General features: G+C 33.7%; 1 protein-coding gene and 1 pseudogene across 1 annotated transcript; one reads left to right on the top strand and one right to left on the bottom strand.

Annotated features, from left to right (window-relative positions):
• Window positions 1–6,251: 6,251 nt before the first annotated feature.
• On the top strand, window positions 6,252–8,899 carry LOC133319327 (uncharacterized; annotated as a pseudogene).
• A 14,250-nt stretch (window positions 8,900–23,149) lies between these two features.
• Window positions 23,150–24,197, bottom strand: LOC116779853 (serine-arginine protein 55-like). Its single transcript, XM_032674356.2, has 3 exons — window positions 24,002–24,197; window positions 23,588–23,817; window positions 23,150–23,497 (listed from the first exon to the last, which is right to left on the bottom strand). Exons 1-3 carry the CDS (start codon window positions 24,136–24,138, stop codon window positions 23,184–23,186), a joined length of 681 nt encoding a protein of 226 aa, XP_032530247.2. The 5' UTR covers window positions 24,139–24,197; the 3' UTR covers window positions 23,150–23,183.
• Between the last annotated feature and the right edge of the window lie 456 nt (window positions 24,198–24,653).

Here is a 24,653-nt window from a genome sequence, read left to right as displayed (position 1 = left end):
AATGTATTTTGTTTTCACTAACACTGTTTAAATAAAATTTTATAAATCCTATTTTTTCAATACCTTAAAAATATTTGCAGTTTTTGTTGAATACTACGGCATTTCAGAATTTATTTCCTGATAAATTCTCATTGTATATTTTCGTACAAAGCCGGTAACAATTTGTTCAATTCGTAAAGTCATGTGTTGTTAAATAACACAATCAAATTAATTTCTTACTACGAAAAAAAAAATTGGTTAAGTGATGTAGAACTCGTAAAATTTCCTTCGAATATTTCAAACTACCTTTAGAAATCCAATAATCTATTGTATTAACTGAGAGATTGCTAGTTAGTTAAAAATATCTGCAGTGGAACTATTTCAATTAAAAGTTACTTAAATACAACAACCTAAGTTTGAAAGACGTACCCTAAGTTTGGGACACCATAATTACAGGAAATGGGAATTAAGATATTGTTACATTTTATCTTTAAAATTAAATGGATTCCACGATACAATACGTCGTGTGTACATTTATTTGATATATAATATTATCTGCTTACCGCTGGAGGGAAACCTAACAGGATGTTGTAGGAAAAAGAACGTAATTTATCGAAATGTTTTTACATCTGAACACATTTTACATAAATTTTTATGTGAATGAAAATAAATTTTATTTCATTATTATATCTTATCTGTTATATTAAGATATGAAATTTATGCAAAACATTTTTTCGCCTTAGTTTCTGTGAGGCCGCCCTTATCTCGCGCAGTCTGGAAGAAAAATCATGAGAATATTTTAAACGAAAAACCGTACCTCATATAATATGAAATACATCGAGTTGCCTTTACTTTAATCTAGGATCAATACATATATATATATACTTCACCCTAGTATCTTATAAAGGCGATATTGATTTCCATCATGGTAAGAATTTTTTTTTCTATCAAACAAATTTCACATCTCATGAAGTCTGTAATAAAATATAATTTATATTTTTAATTAAATACAATTTTTTTTTGAGTATGTTGACCAATAAAGAAAAATGCTAGTTTTAAAAACATTATAGTTTCTTCAATTAAATCAGCTCTTTAAACTTAAAAAATAAATAAAGGTAACAAATAATGGCAGTTACATTTCATAAATAACAGACTATTTTATTTGCTTTGAGTTCAAATCCACTTGCAACTTTGTATCGTCTTTGAGTTTCTCGAGTCTCAGCCTCGAATTACTGCAACGGCTTATTAAAATCATTTTATTTTGTTTTGTTTTTATTTGGAAGTATTATTAAAGTGATCTTTTATAAGAAATCCTGCTGAAATCAATGTTTCACTCTCAATTAGTCATTAAATAACTTTAGATAAAGGATAGCAAAATCTTTTTACCCTAATTGATTTGTCTTCCGACATTTAAAAGTCTGGGATTTTTTTATCTGGTTTCATTACTTATCCAGGCTGTAATAGTCTGAATAAATCCTCGACTTTAAGATATACCATGTATGAACAAATAGAGTTATATTAAAAAAATATATAGTCATCCCTAAACACAAAACAATCGCCCACAAAGTTAATAAAATAGTTTTTTTTTTATAATATTTAAAAGTAAAAAAAAAAATCGACAGAATCTGAATTAATCACAAATTAATTAAATCTCCCACTCATTATTAATTGCACACACAAAGCGGATGAATCGCGAATGAAAGCTCTTGTCGAATTAACGCTGTCATCGCTGTTACTGTTGTGACATTGTCATCTTTTATATCAAAAATAATTCAAATACAAATCCTTAATATGATTGTATATCGATTTCAATACTTGTATTAACTTATAACAGCCTATGTCTGTTTGAAGTGTACATATTTATTGGGACCTAAATAAACTTCTATATATTCTTTATATTTTTCTAATGTTGATACATTCGTATGAATTATTTAATGAATCAAGTTTATCAAATTATAAAGAATTATATCATATTATACAAAATGTATATGTCCGAGTAAGGTCATATGCCATGGTTTTTAAAAAGAGTGACGTCACTAACTGAAGTCATCAATGACCTTATTCTTTAATGTCGTCAGGCTCTCAGACTCTTGAAGGTATCCTCGTAGACGGTTTGACGAATCCCTTACTCCGAAGAGGTCTGTACCATGCAACGGCTCGAGCGATTACTCTCTGTAATCTGTACTCTCGCCTCTATTGATACCAACTGACACTCATTGTTGTGATTAAACTTGCACAGGCTACGCAGGTGGTTATGCGAGTGTCACCTGATAATTTCAACTACCCTCAATTATTAGTTATTCAACTAATAAGCATTGCACTGACGTATATGATCAGTGACCATCTTAAAAACATATGTTTAACTTATAGAAAAATATAATGTTCTTATCTTTTTATTATAACATATTTATATATCGTTTATTTATTTTGAAGTGTTGTCAATATATACGCACATACTTTTATGTAAGGTAAGGTACATAGTAAGAAATAATCTTTGAATATATAATTAAGAAAACATGTAGTTATAGTCATTTTTATATTTTAGTTAAGACATCCATAATTTGAATTTTTGTTTATTATGATACGAATGTTTAAAAGTTATTTCTTTCTACTAAAGTTAGTTATGATCGTCTAAAATAGCAAACCGACTTCTATACTACAGTAGTTATATTAAGTTTTAAATGGAACGTTGGGACTCTCTTAATTGAAATAGTTCCGATGCTAGGAATTTTACTTAGCTCGTTTAGTTTCTCCCAATCATTGATTCAATTGTTGGAAAGAAATTTTATAATTAATTGAAATGTAAATTAAAGTGTGAGCACAAGTTTTGAGACGACTTCATTACCGTAATGAATATTGATGTAAAATTAAATAAGAGAATTGTAGAATGTATACTTAATAATAATACTGATATATAATTATTATATAGTCATTAAAAAACTATTATAGAAAAATAAAAGTTATAATTATTTCTTAAACATCGCCAGTTTTCAAATAGCAAAAATATCCACATTTTTTTTCCCAGTACACTCATACAATAAACGGGCGAAGCTGCGGGTTCAAACTATTATACCACAAAAACTTCAACTAAACCTAGAACAAATATTTTCGATAATAACATCCTTTATAAATATATATTTTAATTAATTTTAATTAATTCATGTAACGCTATCTTAAGAGCCGACAACGACTTCTCAAGAGCAACTAATAAAAGTTTCTTCATTACAGTATCCTCTAAGTCGCTGGCTGACTTTGAATTTCGTTTTTGTCGAAATTTATCAAAATATTCTTTTATGTACACACAATTTTGTAAAAGTAAACAGTAAAAGGAACAAATAAATTATTTTAAATATATTATTTTGTTTATACGAGATTTTAAATCATGTGAAACAAAGTTAAAAATGGTCGAGCGAGCATGCTATTGGACTGACAAGCTCTTTCACGATGGCCACCTGGTGCATGACCATTTATTTCACTTGCCTATATTTATTAAGACTGAATGTACAGAGAAACAGAAGTATGTGTTTCAGAATGGTTTTAGATTACGAGATAAAAGGGTTTTATTTTACAACGCTTAAAACAACAAAGGTAAATCACTGCTCTGAAAACAACCGCTCAAAGGCTCATGAAAGTGAAATGGGTACTTGATCCCAACAAATGACATATGACTATTTAAGATACAAAATTCTATTATATTAACATCACTTTTAAAATATTTTTTATCTTATCCTATCTGATCTCATTCTTGTCTGGGTTCTGTCAGATGTTACGTTATCTTAAAAATAATGTTATATTATTTATAATTTATAAAATTACCTGCAAAACGTTTGTTATTCAGTAACTTATTTTAACAGCCCAGTGTCAAAGAGTGTCCTATATACATACTATATATTACGTTAAAGGCTTCATAAGAGCGGACAGCCTGTTTGATGGGAAGTAGTAACCTTCGCCCATGGACATCTGCAACGTGGTGTTACGTACAGAGCTTCAATGTACACAGCAACTTTCTTATAACTCTTATCTAACCCGCAAAAAATATGCTTTCTAAGTAGGATGCTCATCTAAGAGGATTTTTATATAACTTTTTAGTTAACTTTATTTCATTTCACAATAAAGATGTGTTATTTATTTTCTTAGTCTTTCTACAAACAGAGCTTGAGAACATGTTGTTCTGAATCAATGGCAGATTAATGAAGTCCCTCGCTCATTGTTTATTGGATGAACTAATAGGATGAATTGTTCTCGACGGATTTTGTCGTATTAACGCTGTTACCATTGTTAGGATGGTATCAGATATTCTGTTGCGGATTTATTGAATCATTGATATTTTAATTTGATTTAAAACATTCCTATAACTAATTTCACTATAACATTTCAAGAGACAGAAACGCTTATCTGGTTTAAATATTTGACTAAGCAAAACTTTTAATTCAAGATAAATAAATGTTGATTAAAATAAAATTGTACTTTTCCTTACAATGTTTTTACTTGTTATTAAGGATTCTGTTCCCAATCGAGTTTGAAGATTATTTCTACTTGATGTAAATAAACTTTTTTTATGTTATTTATGTTTTCTTTAAATAGTGTTCTTAATTTTATATTTACTTATAATTAAACTAGGTTTATGACTCTCACTTCCCTTAATTTATTGTACTACATTGTACCCTACATTTGGCCTACTTTACAGTAACCGTGATCACCGGAAGACTATATCTGGTCTTAGACATGGAAGATATATTGCCTGTTATTTTTTGTAGCTTACAGACAAAAAACAAATTTTAATGACAAATTGTTTGATACGATTTTACTATTGATATATTTTAATAATAATAATTGATATATTTTAATAGCTATCGACAACCAATGAGATGTAATAAGCCCTTAGTTATTAATATTGTTCAAGTATAATAGCAGTAGGTACTTCTAAATAATGTGTAGAGCTGTTTTCCCAAAATTACAAAGGAATGTGTCATAAAAAATACAATAAGAATAGGATCATGAAGAAGTTATGTTATTATTCATAGTTACATTATCGTATTTTGTAACTTCGCCGTTTATTGAGTATTCTTACTTCTGTTAAACCTATTCCTTACGATCCATCATATAACGTACATTTTAGAACCATAGTAAATTACTCCAGTGAATATACCGAAACAGTACCTGTGGCATGAACTAGTCTCAAAAGCGATCTAGGAAAAAAAAGAGGACGTCAGTCGGGAAGCCTTGAAGTCTGTATACGCTGAACATCTATAAATAAGTTGAGTTTCAGAAAGAAAGTTTCACAAGGTGGTAGATCCTAGCTGTGGTCAAGTAACTACAGCTCGAACATGGGCTGGCTTGACCGAGGGCGTACCACCCTCTCACAGAAGTTTGACGTGAAGTAGTCTTTAATGGCTCCTTTTTTTCCGATGAGTGAGAGAGCCAGTTGCTTTCCCTTTTCCCACCCTTTCTTCTCCCTTTTCCACCATCAAGATCGGCAACGCACGCGCAACATTCCTTATATTATAGATGTCCACGGGCGGCGGTGACTACCTTTAATCATGTAGGCCCACTGCTTTTATGACCCTATGTCACAAAGCATAGAAGCATTGACAAATTGTGTAGATCGCAAAACTGAATGTATGAACAATATAAAAATAAAAGGGGAATTTAAATTAAACGTTAAGGTCTGTTAACAGAAACTTTCGTATGTGATCCAATTTATAAACAGCAATTGTACCTTAGAACTTAGGATGTCTGAAACAAAACTTTTTGAATAGGCTTGTCGTTACACTCGACGCCTATTACGTATAAATTAAACAGCCTTCACAGTAGACATTTCATATTAACATGCAAAGTATAAGGGTAACTCAATTAATAATAAATTAATTGATAACCTTCCGAATTTATTATTATACACTAAGAAAAATATATATCGAACTCCCTCATAGATCTTCAATTTTAGAGAAAGAGAATTATTTAGGTATTATTATTGGGGAAATAAATAACAAGGCTTGAAAGTTTAAAACATTTGTATTTATATACCATATATTAGCAATAAAACATAGGGATTAGACATAAACAGAATTGCTATTGCTTCAAATCTCATTTTAGTCACACGTAATAGGAGAAGGTAATGTTTGATTCGTTAGTGATGTTATACGTCAAAGATTTTAATTCAGTTAAACGAAATTGTGACCGGAATTCACGCCTTGTAGTACTTAATTTACAAATTCGAATGTTATGTTATTTTTCATAGTAGCAAATAATATTTTTAATGAATATTATATATATATACCCTGGCGACGTACAACGGACGCACGTTATGGCTTGACGAGCATCTGGCGCAACTCGAGGAGGAACTTGGGAAGATTAGGTGGCACATGTTAGGGTTAAGTGAAGCCCGAAGATCGGGGGAGGATACAGTAACCCTTGAATCGGGCCATCTGAGGTTCTTTCGCGAGGGAGACCAACAATTCCAAGGTGGCGTGGGGTTTTTAGTAAATAAGTGCTTATCCGACAGCTTTGTGGAAATGTCTAGTGTGTCGAACCGGATAGCGTACCTCATAGTACAGCTCCCCGAGAGATACAGCCTCAAGGTGGTGCAAGTGCACGCTCCGACCTCGACACACTCGGATGGTGAAGTGGAGGAATTGTTCGATGATATATCGAAGGCCCTCCACTACACTACTAAGACTCGCTACAACGTTGTTATGGGGGATTTTAACGCTAAAGTGGGAGTACGGACTTGCAACGAATCGGTAGTAGGATCCCATGGATTTGGAAACAGGAATCATAGGGGGCAAAACTTCCTCGAACGAGAGGGTTTCTTCTTGATGTTCATCAAGAAACAGCCCCAAAGGAAGTGGACGTGGCAAAGACCCGATACTATGACTAAAAATGAGATCGATTTCATCATGACGGACAAGAAGCAAATATTCAAAGACGTCTCCGTGATCAACAGGTTTAATACCGGTAGTGATCACCGACTGGTACGAGGGTCTCTGAATATCTTTAAGGCTGAACGTGTCCGTCTGATGAAATCCAGGCTCCGACCTACCCTGCTCCATTCCATAATAAGAACTAAAACGTTTCAGTCAAATCTGGAGAACCGATTTGCTGTCTTGGAAACCACAACGGACGTAAACCAAAACCTTGGGAATGTGGTTCAGATCCTCAGGGAAGAGGGTACGAGTTTCTGTCCAACGCAGCGTAAGGGCAGGAAGTCCAAACTTTCTGAGGAGAATCTAGGGCTAGTGAAGGAACGACGTGAAAACCCACCCGTCACTTCGTCGGCAAGGCGGACTCTAAACCAAGAGACCCGTAGACACGTACGACACGATCTCGGGTGCTCTAATATTCTTTCGATCGAGAGAGCGATCGTGCAGAACCGGGGATCAAAAGTGTTCGTACAATCTCTTGCAAGAAGCTACCTGACGAAGTTGATTACAGCAAGTGGAGAAGTCGTTGCTTCAATGCCGGCAGTCCTTTCAGAAGTGGAAGACTTCTATAGCCGGCTCTACGCATTGCAGACATCTCGGCCCGATCCCGTGTATGAGATCCTAAAGCAACATTAACAAGCCACTTCTCCGAAGATCTGCCAGGCGTCAGCATTGGCGAAATCGAGATCGCTCTTGGGCAGTTTAAAGATGGAAAAGCCCGAGGTAAATCCATACTGAGGGAGCTCCAAAAGCTGTTTAATTCTGTCCTCTTCGAAGGGAGAACTCCGGAGGCGTGGAATAGGGGTGTGGTCGCCCTGTTCTTCAAAAAGGGAGATAAATCCCTGCTGAAGAACCATTTCCCTGCTAAGCCACGTCTATAAGCGGTTATCAAGAGTTATCACGAAGCGTCTTGCGCGAAGACTCGACGAATTCCAACCACCGGAATAGACTGGGTTTCGGAGCGGATACGACACTATAGACCATATTCACACGGTGCGGCAGATTATACAGAAGACCGAAGAGTATAATCAGAACCTGTGCCTAGCATTCGTGGATATGAGAAAGCCTTTGGCTCGATTGAAACCTGGTCTGTTCTGGAGTCCCTGCAGCGTTGCCAAGTTTATTGGCGGTATATCCAAGTGATAAGACGTCTCTACGAAGACGCCACCCTATCCGTCCAAGTACAGAATCAGCAAACAAGTCCCATACCGTTGCATCAAGGAGTGAGACAAGGGAACGTTTTCTACCGGAAGTTGTTCACAAATGCAATGGAGGATATGTTTAAGACGCTGGGCTGGAAAGGACGGGGCATCAACATCAATGGCGAACACATCTCACACTTGCGATTTGCATACAATATCGTCATCAGGGCAGAAACGCTGCAAGACCTACAACAGATGCTTGGTGACCTGGCTGATTCTTCTTTACGCATCGGCCTACGGATGAACTTGGACAAAACCAAGGTCATGTTCAATGAACATTTTCCACCGGAACCGACTGCAATCCATGGTTTTATTCTCGAAGTTGTTCAAAAATATGTCTATCTGGGGCAAGTATTGCAGTTGGGTAGAAACAATTTCGAAGGCGAGGTGGGTAGAAGATTTCAGCTGGATTGGGCAGCGTCTGGGAAGTTACGTCGAGTCTTAACATCGTCGATCCCACAATGCCTAAAGACGAAAGTGTTCAATCAGTGCGACCTACCCGTAATGACTTACGGTGCCAAAACGTGGACACTAACGGTACGGCTAGTTCAACAACTCAAAGTCACTCAAAGAGCTATGGAAAGGGCTATGCTCGGCATTTCTCTGAGGGATCGCATCAGAAATGAGGTGATTCGGCAGAGAACCCAGGTCATCGATATAGCCCACCGGATTAGCAAGCTGAAGTGGCAGTGGGCTGGCCATATTAGCCGCAGAACCGACAACCGTTGGGGTAAACGAGTTCTTGAGTGGAGACCACGTCTCGACAAATGTAGTGTAGGACGTCCTCAGGCAAGGTGATAATGGCAATATAGGCTGATGATGATATATATATAATAACATATAATTATAAGCAATTAAGGCTTATCTTTAGGTAATTGGAAGCACCTTAATGGGTTTTCCTATCGATATATAAAAAAGATTCGCCTTGTGATTAATTTTGAATTTGTTTGATGTTTCATAAAACATAGCGTAAGGATTTAAATTAAATAAAACTATGTCCATTCAATTTATTTTCGTTCCATTTAGGGACTAAAATATGCAATTAAATAAAATTGTAGTATCTGTTTGTTATATTATAGGTAATACTTCTTTTTGTACCGGCTTCTTTCTACCATAAACTTTCAGAAGACGTTACACAACAGTTAGGTGCACTAACATCCCCATTGGCGGGCATTGCAGAAAAAGTCTATCACGCCAACAGAAGAATACATCAGGAAGGTTAGAAAATCGGAGAGGACAAATAATTCATTCAGTACGACCTAAATTATAGCCTTATTCTGATTAACATCGCTACACACTATAACCAAATCTTCTTAAGTAAGTGCTGTTGAATACCTAATAGTAAAGCTTAAAAGTTGATAAAAAAAATGGAGACTAGCCACTAAATACATCGTTTAACTAAAAACTGTGGTTACAAATCTTTATTGAAATAATAATTGTACTTTCTTCCATCTTCATATCATCTTTATTCATTTTATCAGAAACGCGTCTTATTTAATCGTACTCGTAGATGGTATGAACATCAATAAACTGATCTGCTTCTGTACATCGAAAAGCCGAATTTGAATCGTAGCCAAGATTTGTCAACCGAAGTGTTATTAACTAACGAACGACAAATATTCTTAGTTCCTTTCAGCTACTATTTTTATTCTTTTATTTCTATTCTTCAAACATATGGTCTCTTATAAACGAATCTTTCACCAATTCAAAGTAAACTTTCCAATTCAGAAGAACCGTAGAGAAAGTCAAGACTTGATCTTTTTATTAAGATACATAAATAATATCATAACGATATTAAATAGGTCACTAAAACATTCAAATATTTCTGTCTCCTTCAAAAATCATTATTGATGTAATGTTTCATTAGTAACACATTTTTCTTTTATAACTATTTAAAATATATATAAAATAGTACAAAACAAGAAATATTTAAATGAAGAATAACTGAAGTATCAACAATGAAAAAGTTTCACTTTCAAAATTTCAAATTCTGGTAGAAGTGGACTTGGTGTTCGGACGTTGTGCTGACATGGAAATTGTCGCGTCTCATGTAAGGCAGGGATTGAGGTCAACAATGATGCGTCGAAATTCAAGGCAGGTACTCATTTCTAAGCCGATGTCAATATCCATCATTGCAATTAAAAAGATGTATATAATTTTAATAAATGCTTTATAATAAATAAAACTACTTACTTCTGTTTAAAGTTTTGAGAGAACACTTAAAAGAAAACAAATAAAGTAGGTACGAAGCAGCTCAAATAAGCTTTCCTTATGTAGAAATAAACATTAAAATTATATTTACCTCGAGGTCATTGTTAATAAGCCAAGGTAACTATTGTTTGTCAATATATAATATTCGTTTAAAAATTTTCGGTACACCATATTTTTATAAACGAACATTTCGATGAGACGGTGCTGGTTCATGTTATGTTTGTGTTTCATACAAAATTATTGTGCATTAAAACTTTATCACTTAAATGGCGAAACGTTAAGCGTGTATTAAATTTTATTTTTTTATTGTTTGAAAGTTCTTAATGGTTTGGTGTTTATATCCCTTAAGCGCATAGTGCATTAAGTTAAGGGTTTTAGGAGCATTCGCGCGATAAACTAAGGATTATTCAGAATAAGTTTCTGTGATAAAAAACTCATGCAAAAACAGAGAAGCAATGTATGTGCCATTGACAATCTCATTCATGTTGACCATCCGTCGCCTTTAGCCCACATGTTTAATTTACTTCTTTTCTCACAGCTTGGAAATATTTTTTTCTTTTTTTTTTGTTATTTCAATCTCATCTTAATTATGAAGCCATAATGAAGTCTAGTTGAATCAATAATTCTATGTGATTGTTACTACTCAATAATTTATTTACTATAAATGAGATATAAAAGTGATATCTTATAATATATGAATTACGAAAATGCTGCTATAAACGTGATGTTTAACTCAAATAAGAATTCATTTCATGATATTTTCCAACACATTGTTGCGAATTAAACTAACAATTTCTTCGTAAAACAACAAAGAGAATACAAATAAGAGCAAGATCCGTATATCATAAAGTTACTTCGCGTGGAAAAAGGAACAAAAAAAACGCAAAGGAACGTGTTTAGACAAATAAACGATCGTCTTAAACGAGACGTGGCAGAGGTGAGACTGGAGGTATGATATAGATATAACATGATCACGACGTGCCTACAAGACTGAGTCTCTATTTACTGCAGACTGAGTCCGTAGAATTAATCATGATTCTTATAGTGTGTATATCAAGCAGGAAGACAAAGGTGATTCGGAATTAGAAAATTAAAATTAATACTTAAATAAAAACTGTAATTTTTAAATAAATTTAACAATGTGTGCTATTTATACATAAATTCTCAATGATGGTATTAAATAATAAAGTATCATGGAGGATACCAAAAGCACAATTGCAGTACACGAGAGTACTTCGACGTATGCTAACAGTGGCGGACATAGGTGGCTCGCGCACAGATGAGCTTCTAGCAGCGCTTAAGTTCTGACGATACTTGACATTTGAACCTGCACACGCACTGGCACTGAAAAAAAAACCTCAGAGAGTACTTTAATATATGAGATGAAACTTTATTGCAGGTTATGTGGCGTCTTGAATTGATGATACAATCATTATACGTAACACAAATAAAAAGTAGTATCAAGTAACTAAATATTAAAAGGTAAGTAAAAGCTGAAATAATTTAAATTTCTTTAAACCCAGACGATAATAGCTGACACAGACGAGACATTAAAAGCGTTCGCGTAAACCACTTAGCAGGGAATATAAAAAACTGGTTTTCAGAATAAAGCGCTGCATCGTTTCAATTAATCAATTACCAACGTCGGTGGTAGAAGTTATACTGGGACCAAAATACAAATACCTCCAGCGACGCCTTAAGTTGTATTCTAGTTGAGTCTCTAAGGCGATAATCATGAATATTTGGGAGCTCTTGTTAAAATGGACAGATCATTAATGCAACGACTTTCGATTGTTTTAACGCGACATAAAACTTTTGTAGCATGCATTTCCTCCCAGTTTTAGTATAACTAATATAAAACGTACAAACTCGTTTAATGTTTTAAAATTATATGATAAAATAGTGAATAGATTAACATTTTTAGAGATAATGTTTGTAACTATGGCATTGAGTAAGGTGACCGCCTGGGCCTGTAACTTTAACATAAACGATGTAGATAAAGAAATTGCTATTTGCATACTGTTAGAAGTCCGTCTATAACGGAATGAAATGACAAACGAATAAAACCCAACATCATAAGACTAACAGACGATTGAAACAAGATTTTAAAAAGGAAATAAAAGCCGACTGCTCAGAGCTAAGAAAAAGGGAGATTCATTTGTGGAGATTGTGCAGCTGTTAATAGACTTAGGGGGTTTCAGACGAGGCTTCCGAACGTTGCCAGTAAATATAAATTAAGGAAACTCTAGAACAATCATGTTTTATGTTATCAATACATTATATTAATATTCCCATTTTTTTTTAAAAAATTATAATGCCATCTTATTTAAATTTATATCGGTTACGATAGTGATCGTTTTTACCGCTACGTCTTAATGGTATTTTATTACAGTACTCTTAATGGATTTAAGTACAATTCAACTACAGGCATTGTGATCTTAAATTAATTTGCTAGAACTTCAGAGTAACGTAAGATCGGAAAGCACTTTGTACGTCTTCAGAAAATTTACTTGATAATTGAACCCGGAACAACGCTCCATTTGACGTTGAAATATTAAAATTTAAGATAATTACTACGTTTTGAATCGGCATTAGAAACTGTCGGACCATTATTATCTCTTTTTTGAAATAAAATATAACATTCCTCCTAAAATCTCATAAATCACCAACAGTGTTATATTTTAACTTTCATTCACAAATCGTTTTTGTTTTATAGTACACGTCAAACTCCATTATCAGAAACAAAAAGTAATTTCAGTCCAAATTAGCGACGACAAATGACTATATTGTATTAAAATATATATGGAAACCGCTTAACCCGCGAATGTTACCTCGGGTCATTTAGGCAGATATCCCAGATTTATGTAGAGTGATTTTTAACCCTGTATCGCGATAGCTAACCGAGCGCGTTTGTGATAAACGACACGTTCTGGAATCTGAATTTGTGTTCCATGTCAGTTTTTACCCAAGTTTTTTGTTGCTAGGAAATTGTTCATGTTTCTGTGATTGATGCAGGATGTTGTTATACTTTTGAGTTACGTTCGACTTTATTTATTGACTTTTGCTTTCTAATATTCCATTCAATTGTTGAGTTATTGTTTTTGAGGGGACTAGACTTTAATGAATGATTTCTGATTGTGATTGTATTGAGCTGCCAAATTTGTGCTACCGTTTCCAATATTCAATGTAGTGGTTGAAGCTTCACAATAGAATAGAAAACATTTCAATTATAGTTAACTGAATAGGTTCTACAATTTCACCTAAAATAAACAAATCCGAAGCGAATTCAGGGACTTTAATGTTCGAGACAATACAAGAATCGTTAATCATAGACAAAGAAGCCTGGCTGCTACTTGAAAACAAGTTTATTTAGAAACTTATAGCCGGGATTTACTGTTTCTAATACAATTTTCATAAGCTGAGTGTGATACTATTTTATCCTTTTATTTATTTTATATTCCAAACTATTTTGGTTCAAATGTCAACGAAAAATGCTAAATATTATCATGCTTTCCTTCTTTAAAAATTAATATTGTTATTTTTGTATCTATCAAACATTATTTCACTAAATCAATGAACGGGTATTGATTAAAACTTTGTACAGATAATACTAATCTTAAACTTACCCATCGAGGAAGTTATGGGTTTAGTACCAAAGGGGTTTGACTAAGTTATTGGGGTAACTATATGAGGTACGTCGTGTAAATTATCGCCCTGTGCATGTAATGTTATCAAATAAGTCCAATAAATTTGTGATCATATAAAAAAAAAATATTTTCTGTGTTATCGTTTTATTTTAAATAATTCTTTTGATAATAATATTAATTAAGCCCCTTTAGTCCATTGTGTAATGGCTAATATTTAGATTTACTTATTTACTTTGGTATCCACTTTCCATGAAAATACAAAACTTGTGAGATCACATTTTTTTGCAACAAAAAAAATCTAATAAAAGTTAAAAAGAAAACCTAATTATATTAAGACTTTAAAAATTATAAAACATTAGACAATTCATGAAAATAAGGGCCTATAGAAGAAAAATATCCACGGAAATCTTGATGTGTGTTCATCTTGCATTTGATCATTCTTATAAAATTGTTGGCTCGTCATCACAATAAACGCTACAGGTCCAGACGGTCTGCAGAGTACAGAGAACTGGTTGAGGTTATTATAACAATAGAAATCACAGCTATGATTAAAGATTTAACTTGTTATATTTCATTTCAACATAAATTAAAAGTATTATGCGTATGAAAAAACGTATAAAATAACGATATAGTATATAGCAAATAAGTTTTTACTGCTTTTACTCAGCTGCAGGAAAATGTACGGCATATGTAAAGTTTCCAGCCCATAAATGAGTCATGGCCTTACAACCCATCAAAACAACATAAAAACTTGCGTGTTTGCGGCGTGCGTGACGTCACAACTCACACGGGGTTGGATCCCATGGGATCAATACGCATACCCCGTTTTAAATTTATTAATATGAAAAGAGCATTTGAATATTTGCCTTTACTATAGCTTAGTTCATTTTCTTATCATGAGATCTAATTGTCGAGATATCTTTCAGAAAAATGAGTATTGCTTCAGAAGTGTAAGTAATAACCATTAAAAGCATTAATTAAGCTCTTCCTAATATGTCACTGTGTTAAAATTTCCTATCCTTCTATATATGTTACATAAGATTTATAGTACATAAAAAAATATAATTATAACGACACAAACTAATAACATGTTTGAAAAGATACAAGTAAAGATAATTTTTAATTAATAATGTCCGATTTAATCTTTATTTTCCTTCTGTTATCTCGGGATCTCCTTTTGAAATTATCAAACAAAAAGTTTTTTTTTTACAGAAGCATCCCATCCAACAAGAGACAGGGTGGAAATCTTGAAATGTAATATACAAAACGAATTTTTAATTCCGCCCACCATTTCGTAAATCGAACGCGTCATCAATTAAATTACTTGCCCCCAAAGCGCCATTGTGATGTACAAAGCGTAGATTTTACAATATTATTCATCGATACGCAGGAAATACAACTTTATACTGTAGCTGTTAAAATTTATTGTGAACGCACGAACGGGGAGAATGGGGTAAGATGGAACAGTATGAAAATTCCCCTAAAGTTCGAAGGGAACTGGGTCCCTTGGGGATATTTCTATGCAAGCGTCTGTAGTCTTGCATTCGTCAGTGTTTGCTCTCGTGAAGGGGGATAACAATTTCATTTCCGAGTATACATTTTAGATGATGGTAAAGAATTAAAGACTTTTGAATTCGCTACACTGAGGACATAATAGAACATTGTGCTTGAATATTTGAAACGAAAATTACACTAATAATTTCATAGAAGAGACGACTAAAATCAATCAACAATGTTCTAATCAGACCCAACAGATAATAAATCAGTAATTTAATCCTAGTTACACAATTCAGTGACAAATCGCCAAACAACTGTCAATTTAGCGATCCACTCTGATCGATCTGTTGAATGGTATTATACCGTTCACTTTCATTCAATCAAGGATTACAGTACCTTTATTGATGGTGTGCTTGGAACAGGGATAAATTTTGTAAGGTCCAGATGTATCGACACTTGAGCTATAACGTTGGTATTGTGATAACCTTATTAAGTAACCAACACGTATAGTTTTTGTGGTATTGGCTGATATCAAAACCGACATGTAATACGATTTGACGATCCGATGAAAACGTCCGGAAGCATTGTATCAAGCAGGATTCAATTGAGTTATTCCATTACCATACGTGACTCGGCATATTTATTCCCCTCACTTATATGTGATCTGCGATGAATTGCCCTTTCCAGAAGCAGTGGACACACACCCTTTTATAAGAACAACTATTCCTTATAGAAATGACTGACAGATTCTCCACAGGTTATACAAATGTATGTGTATTAAGTTATAACAACCGACAACATATATATATATATACAAAGGATGCAACAATAATACAAAATCTATGATATGACGCAATCGACAGCTGAGAGCACGAACCATTCCCACAAACAACAAATTATACTGTATAAATTCAGTCATAAATAACAGTTCTATGAACAGATCAAAATTGCTGCCACTTATTGCTGTAATAATCGAGGAAATTAAGATTTAAATGGAGAACCCATTATTATTATATTTGCTCCAAGTCGCCTAAAGCAAGGTATAGAAACGATAAATTAAATTGTTTCATCCCCGAAAATTATATAGAGTTCGGTGCAGATGATGAATGTTCCGCGCGACCTAATTGAACGTCTACTCTTCTGCTATTATGTTGTTAATTTAAAACCTTTTAGTTTTGTTTGTATTCAGTAAGAAGTTTTCGTCTTGTTATGATATCCTAACCGCAGCAGTTTGTTTTGTTCGTATTTTATTTGGATGGCTTTGGCCCTCAATATCATTGATATATTTTACTTTATTCCGGAAGGGGAGATTGTTTGCAAATAACGAACCAATTGCCCCCTTATTGATAAGTGGCTACCGTTGACGGACATTGAATACGGATAAGGAGCCTTTTGAAAGTGTGGGCATTAATTAATGTTAATTAATTATATGTATTTTAAGCTATTAAATATCGTAAACCATCAAAATAACATATCCATTCTTCCCCCATCAACTCTGCAAAGATATCACTGGTACACAGATTCCGTGCAACATGCGCGTGCCCTCAAGGTGGCCATTAAGAAATACAAGCGTACCAACATTTGAAACAGTTCCCCCACTGCACAAAACTTCTTACTGCATCCAAATTACCTCAGGGAATAACGGACGGACGTGGAGTGTGTTCTGCTAAATATGCTATTAACTTAGCTAAAAGTAATACAAAAGTTTTATTAATCTTTCCTCACTAAGTGCACTTTTTGTTTTTTTAAAGCCAACCATGTTTTAGTATTAATATCAATCTAGGGGTTTTCGAATTAGGCTATAAATTTATTAATAGTAAAATTAATGAAGTGCATAGTTATATTACGCATTAGAAACTTTCTGATTACATGATTCATAAAAACACAGGTTTTGTTTATATAAACTCTTCTGCATAATTTTCTTTACTGTCAAAGGAATTCAAAGTTTCGCGTACACTGAATTGTTATTATGATTTTCTAGAACATGTTATTTAGACGTGAGATACAATTTGCACATACCATATAAACACTTATTTATAACATAGTGGTTGATATTTCGAAACATATCACCGAAGAATCCAAAAAAAATATTAAAAAAAATACATACATTTGTAATATACAATGTAAATCAACTTTTAGAGGAAGACCAGTTAGGTAAAATTAATAGGGAAGATTTATCTCCACTGTCGTTAATTTTAGGAAGATTCACCTAATCCACTTACAATACGCACAAAACACACAACGAAACATAAGTCATTGGAAGCAACACATAAATAACGACAAAGTCCTTTGTTTTCTAGGCTTATGAAAGTCTCCCTTAACTCCTATTAAAACTCTTATCAACGTGTGTTATGGCTGTATAATTGCGCTTTTTATTTATTAGGCGCGTAGGGTATTAATATTTAAATAACTGATACTGGAATATTTTTAGTCGTTGCCCTCTGAAACTTAAAAGGATATTAAAAATTATTTCTTTGTTTTAAGTCTGCATCTCATGGTGGCATTTTTTTTTAACTAATGCAAATATATAATAAAAAAATAAATTAAAGTGGGTATCAATTAATATATAATTCAACAGAAAACTCAAAAACCAAACAATATACATAACTCTGTAGTGAATTGTTAACTTTCGTACAAACCATTAAAAAAAAAAACTCAAATAAAGTCTTCATTTCGTAAATTCAGGGGACATTAAATTCTTTGATCCGGGTCCTTTTTAACGATTTCTAGCGCCATTTAACTAAACGTATTAGTAAGAAAGGGTTGTAAGCTGATCAAGTGTGAATATCAAATGTTTTTATTTGCCCAATTTAGAGAGTCATAATGTCGCTTGCTTTTGAGACGGGAATTTTTGTAGTTATAATATTAGGTAATATTTTTTTTTTTAAGTTTTTAATGTTACCCACTTCTTAGGTTGAATGTATTTTAAAGAGTAGTATATAGTTAAAACAATAAGCACCAATATTTTTTCGATGTTGGCCCTAACATAAACCACCGACATAGTTACCACATATTTGACAAAGGCATTCCGTCAACCGATCCGTTTTCTAATGAAACCATGGTAATAGGTCCGTACAGTTGATTTATGATTTGAGCCGAGTCCTATACACCAAGAGTTTCGTTGTTTCGGGTGATTGATCGTGGGGGCAGGTTCAAAGACGGGAAGGACACTGGTCTCGTGATTGTCAGTAGGGGACCCAATTTTTGTACTAGCCGCCCTTGAAAGACCACTACGCCAACTGTATATATCCTGGATAGCTCCATCGTGTCTGTATGCGACCGGATGAGAGAACCCGATGGCGAGCCCCCACAGTTTAGAGCGCGTCTAGCCTGTATTTTATGGTTATAATAACAAGGACCTGTAAAATTTCCGTCTTTCGTTTTATTCTATGTGCTCTGCTTACACAATATACAAAGTTAAAATAGAAAAAGCAAATGACGCAAATTCTATGTTCTAAAGCGGTGGCGTAATTCATCTACCCAGATTACTTTCTAAGGCGTGATTTTCTTCATCAGCCTGGGATATGGGTATTTATATGAAATAACATCTATTTTCAACGTCTCCATCGCCTTTAAGACCTAAAATTTAAATTTAACCGGTGCTTGTCAATCATACAGTGATGACCAGTGATTATGTTTATTTGAACATCTCAGTGAGGGTGCTGATGTATCTGTACTTCGGTACCCTTTAGCACAGCTTTAGATGGTCTTTTTAGAATACTTTAATTCCTAGCATCAAGATGGACTTCAAGATTCAAGATCAAGATCAAATCGTTTCCATATAAACTGACAGATTACGCTGCGGGAGAAGCAAGTAAAAGAAGATACAAGGGTCTGGAATGTAGATGACGATACAGTGATTGCCTGGATCTCCTACTGACAGCAGATAACTACACCAACGAAGTCTCATCCGTCGTACATTGGGATGAGTCTAACCATTATCTGGCTAAATCTGTATCGACATGTCCTCCGCCCAATCGGCGACCGACCGATCCGCATCTCCCGTGAAGCTTGTCAAGTTGAAAGGGGAATATGACCGTGCAAGTCAGCAGATTGGGATGTTATGGCGGCAGGTTTGCTTCTCTATAGGAGATCCATCAAGGTGCGTGGACACTACAATTGATGTGATATGTAAGGCAATACAATAATTTATTCCCTTCAGCGACGTAACAATGAGTGACGAAGCTCTCAGCCGTGGCTCACAGACGAATGTAGTATCGGACACACTTGAAGTATCTTTCATGCTCATAGCCGCAAACCTCCAAAAGTTTGTTGCAAAAAAGTGCTTTTAACGAAGCCACTAAGTCCTTCGAAATGACATAAAAAAGGCTTGCCTATTTCGAATTTACCATTACGGTCCAAAACTCTCAACTAAATGTCCTATTATCAGAACTTTCTGGTCCCTGGCCAACAACAACAAGCTGTCTAGACAAACTCTTATTGATCTTCACTGCCTTCCCTGAGTAAACCTGACTTGACATCAGCTCATACGGCACAAGAAAAAGCAACAATGCATGCTGCCCGTTTTGGTTAAGCGTAGTCTTTATTCAAGATATTTCATGGTCATTGACCATAATACTTTAGACTTGCTCATCCGAGTTGTGTCCTGTCTTGACACGGTTGTACTGTCTCACTTTAATGGCGGACATAGCATCTAAATATTTAAAGTCTACCAATGTGGTAACAGAAAGGAAGCCTTGCACACCTTACTAATTATCGTTTCTCAGTATTTTATAAAATACACTTTGGCTAGAGAGCATAGGAATTACACAATTTAATTCCTCCATTCCTTTTTTAACACCGGGTGACTAGGATAGGCTAGGGTCAAAAGAAAGTACACTTTGAAAAACGTTTTACATGATTTACTTCTTTACATACTAGTTTTGAAAAAATTTAATTGGTAAAGAAACCTACTTTATGATGGTAAAAGATTTTTGTGTGCTATAAGCTAACGTATGGTATAAAATTTATGCAGTTTAGTTTTTAATGTACTCAAATTTAAAATCTTATATACATAGGTACCTAAATAAAAGTGGTCAATTAATAATGCACTAGTATAACTTTCCTTTCAATAATACTGACTAATACGGCTCTCGATAAATCTCCTTATCATTGAGACATCTCCGTTAACAGACAAAGAAAAACATTTTACAACACATTAGTTTCATGTTACATCCGCTTCTGATTATTTAAAGGTGCACTTACAGGTAACAGCAGGTAACAGCAGGTAACAGACTGTGAAAGAAATTATTGTGATTAAAAGAAAGATGGAAGTAAGGAAAGAAACTTAAATAAAAGAAATCATTGAAATTTTGCCTTTGACAATGTATTAAAACACTATCACGATTTTTAATTAAGATATAACAAGCTACTACAGTCACGATTAGTTCAGCAATACATAAACTTCATTGCATTCATTGCCGTCTCTGATTCAACATAACGCTAACATTGTTAGTAATTATTCAAACTCCTCCAACAACTTAGCATTTTAGTTCGATAAAACTCACATTTCGACATGAAACTAGTTGAAAAATTTCTTTTATAAATTTTCCCCGCTCAGTTTTAAGTTTACAGATTTATCAGTAAAAATTAATTTAAATGCAAGCAATTACTTAAAAAGTCCAGTCAAACATCTGTTAAAATGGGCGGGCTGAGTTTTCAAATAGAAATATCCTAACCATTTAATAAGGTAAAAGTTACAATATATTATAGCTATTCCAAATTATATGGGATATAATACTTTATCACCTAAGCTGTAATCTCCATAAAAAGCTAATATCCGAGTCAAAACATCTCCGCAGTTTTACTATTACAGCAGCGTATTTCTAAAAATGAACCAACGCGCTTCTCCCATGGGTAAAGAAACGTGAGGGCAGAATTAAAATTATAACGAAAGAAGTGTTCGTTGAAACGGAATGTCTACCAGTACGTGCGCATTAAAATCATTTTCCATCTCGCTTCATATATTTTTTTAAGTCAGGTGTAGGTACTGAAACATTAGTAACAACCACAAAATGGCTTCCGTTATTGGGAACGCTTTGTGTCAAATTATTGTCTTACCGCAATGCCTAGAATCAAACATTGCATATCGCACACTGTTTTATTGGGTGTTCCAATTAACATAATCAATACTGCAGGTAACAGTTAAATGCTTCTGTGCATACAACCTGCATAAGACATAACTGTCACATGTTTATCAGACATACTAGTACCTAGGTGTGGTATGTGATTATAAAAAGTTATAAATTCTACCTCGTTCGATTAGTGTCATGAAAGCGAGGGGAATTTAACTTCTTGTATTTTTTAATGTTGTTTATTAGTTATTCGACATAATAAAAAGGAACAAAGTTTGTTCAGGGATTAATACCGGTAAACAATTAAAAAAGAATGAATTCTTAAATGACAATTTTGTTGACTGTAATAAATGACCAATAAAAGGTGAAATATCAGACATAGCACATTTTAATATATTAACCGCAAGATTAGATAATATTAGCAAATGTATTTAATGATTGCATCGAGGACTGATTTTCTTCTGTAAAATTTTACTTATAAAGGTGAAGAACTTCCAGGATCATAAAAATATATATATATATATATACGACATATTCCAAAACAATTATCCGTAAGATCCATGAGATGTCAAAAGTTCTAAATCCCATAATTCCAATGTAATCAAAGAAACTACTCAAGCCATGAAAGAAAAATAATAAGTTTTCGGTCGTTTGTTCTCGTTATAATTCAACGAAATTTACACCGACCACATACTGGCCATGTTTTATGGCAGTAAAAATTTAATATTCATGTAGAAGAAATTAAGTATCTCTGCACTTGTTACTGCATTGTAACTACGCTTAAGTAGTGTGATAGGGGTATCTATATTAGTATGCGAAGTATACGTGAGAAATTGTTACAAATTATTTCTTAAATCTGTTTCCATGCTTAAATGGAAACCATTTTTCATCCTAAATAGTTTTTAAATTAAAAGTTATTTATTCATTACTTAACTATCCAATAAATAGTCAGTAATTCTGGATTCACTACGCTTAATGCAAAACGTAGCGTTTCTCTAAAAAAGAATTTTCCCGATGCAATAAATGTTACAATAAACAGTATGTTATATTTAAAAAGGAATTTTAACATTTTCACACATATTCCCTATGACTGGTAAGCCTTGTTAGTTTTCTGTGATTAGAACCTTATGTAAGCAATCGCGTTCTGTCGTAATTAATTAGTCAAATAACTCATCAACGAAATAAAGTAGTCAAAGTTTTTCTTTGCTGTCTTATTTTGTTGATAAACAAACCATGTGTATATAATACATTAAATTCGATTGTAGTTTAATACTCCAACATTAATTATTATAATAGGTAATATTTTTTAACAAATTGATCACCCTTGCCACAACAAACTATCCAAATCCCGTTGTTTTTCCCACGCGTCAATTTTCCGCGCGATAACCTCACGATTCGGTACTAATTTAAAAGTTTTCCCGTGTTTTCGACGGACCATTACTCCCTCCAGCAGCTAATGTTTAAATTTATTACTTGCTCTGCATTTTTATTTGTAACGAAATAAAAACCATTGCTTGCGAAATTGAGACCCTATCATCGTAGGAAGTCCTTTCTGCAAAAACCTTTTTTTTATTACTATTAGCTACGTTACGTGACCGTAAAAAGAAACTATAGGTACATTGTGGTAAAACAACATTTATGTCAACCCAAAAACTAAATAGCCTGTATAAATCCTAGTTTTTTATACAAAATCAATTCCCACCGCTTCAGTTTCGCGATAGGAGCGTCCGCATCGACCCTCTTACTTTTTTTGTACTTTCTGAAGAAGTCCCCGTCAACTTTAACTCGTTTATCGCAATTGTCTCTTGAACCAGGAACATCGCTAGGAGCAGATTCAGCATTCTTAACTCGTGGGTAGAACAGCCAACGCTTGGATCCAAGACCATCGCTTTTAAGAATTTCTTGTATTTTGTCTTGTTTCTTCTTAGTGGCTAGATATTTTGTTGCGCTCTTCTTATGCTTACTTGCTGAAAATATGTATATAATCATACAACACTCAGCTACCACAACTACAAATAAGGAGCTAGAAACATAATAAAATAAAATCTCATATTTACGTGTTAAATACAATACTCTAAACGCATCTAAGAAGCTTGGCTCAGTATAAACCAGACGCCTGCTTCTAGAACCTGAACGACTCCGACTTTTAGAATGACTTCTGGATCGTCGGGATAAGGATCGTGAAATAGAATGGGATCGACTTCGTGTTCTGGAGTGAGAAGATTTTGAACGGCTTCGTGACCTTTTGGAGTCGCGATTATGTTTACGTTGTTGTGAGCGACTGCGTCTGTAAAAGTTTTCACATAAAAAAATGATCCAAAAAAAAGAACCTACAAAAATACAGTTAAGGAGTCTATCAACTGTTGTACTTGTAAATTTAACGTTTTAAATAAGAGGTCAATATACTTTTATAAACTGTCGCATCTATTTTGATACTCTAATGACTTATAAGCTATGCTGTCTGATCCAACCTCTTAGTTTCTCGTTCCCCATTCATAGCCTCCATTCCATAATAGTCACCAAACCCGTCTCCATGGTCCGGATATTCCCCTCCAGGGATCTGCATTTTTGGATAAGGAGACGCATACTGATATCCATATCCATCCATTGGGACATTAAATTGTGTTTGTAAATATAAAATTTTTATGCTTAGGTCTTGGCACTGTCAAATTTTGTTTTTAAATAAAATGTCAATTTTCATTATTTGAAAGAGGATCATACAACCTAATAGTGGTTAAAATAATCCTAGCGAGAGAGAAAATCGTAAACGAATACAAATACAATGTGGATTGGTGGTTCATATATATATACAATATATATATATTTAGCATTCTAACAAAATAATTAAAATTAATAGTTGTCTTATAAAGCCATCACTTTTAAATAACTTATCAAACCTAGAACTAGAACAAACTAATTATTTTCTTAAATCAAAACACCTTACATAAGTTAAATTCAATTTACAAAGACACAAGTCGCGTCGACAAAATACTTTCCCGCTTAAAAGTGAGCCTACCAGATGTTATCGCTTTAGCGTCACTTTTGGTGTCGTTCGGGAATGTTGAGGTTCAGTTTAAAATAAAATGGTGTTCTCTAAATATATATACTAATACAGAACTCTTA

The sequence above is a fragment of the Danaus plexippus genome, chromosome 2 (assembly GCF_018135715.1).
Source record: "Danaus plexippus chromosome 2, MEX_DaPlex, whole genome shotgun sequence".
In the NCBI taxonomy this organism is placed as follows: domain Eukaryota; kingdom Metazoa; phylum Arthropoda; class Insecta; order Lepidoptera; family Nymphalidae; genus Danaus; species Danaus plexippus.
This window is presented reverse-complemented; position numbering and strand designations above follow the sequence as displayed.

Bases quoted from the DNA above. Each gene is read 5' to 3' on its own strand.
- LOC116779853 (XM_032674356.2), bottom strand. From the start codon at position 24,138: ATGGATGGATATGGATATCAGTATGCGTCTCCTTATCCAAAAATGCAG. The intron at 23,818-24,001 runs GTTGGATCAGAC...AAACTTTTACAG, and splicing joins GGGGAACGAGAAACTAAGAG to ACGCAGTCGCTCACAACAAC. The intron at 23,498-23,587 runs GTAAATATGAGA...ACATATTTTCAG, and splicing joins TAGAGTATTGTATTTAACAC to CAAGTAAGCATAAGAAGAGC.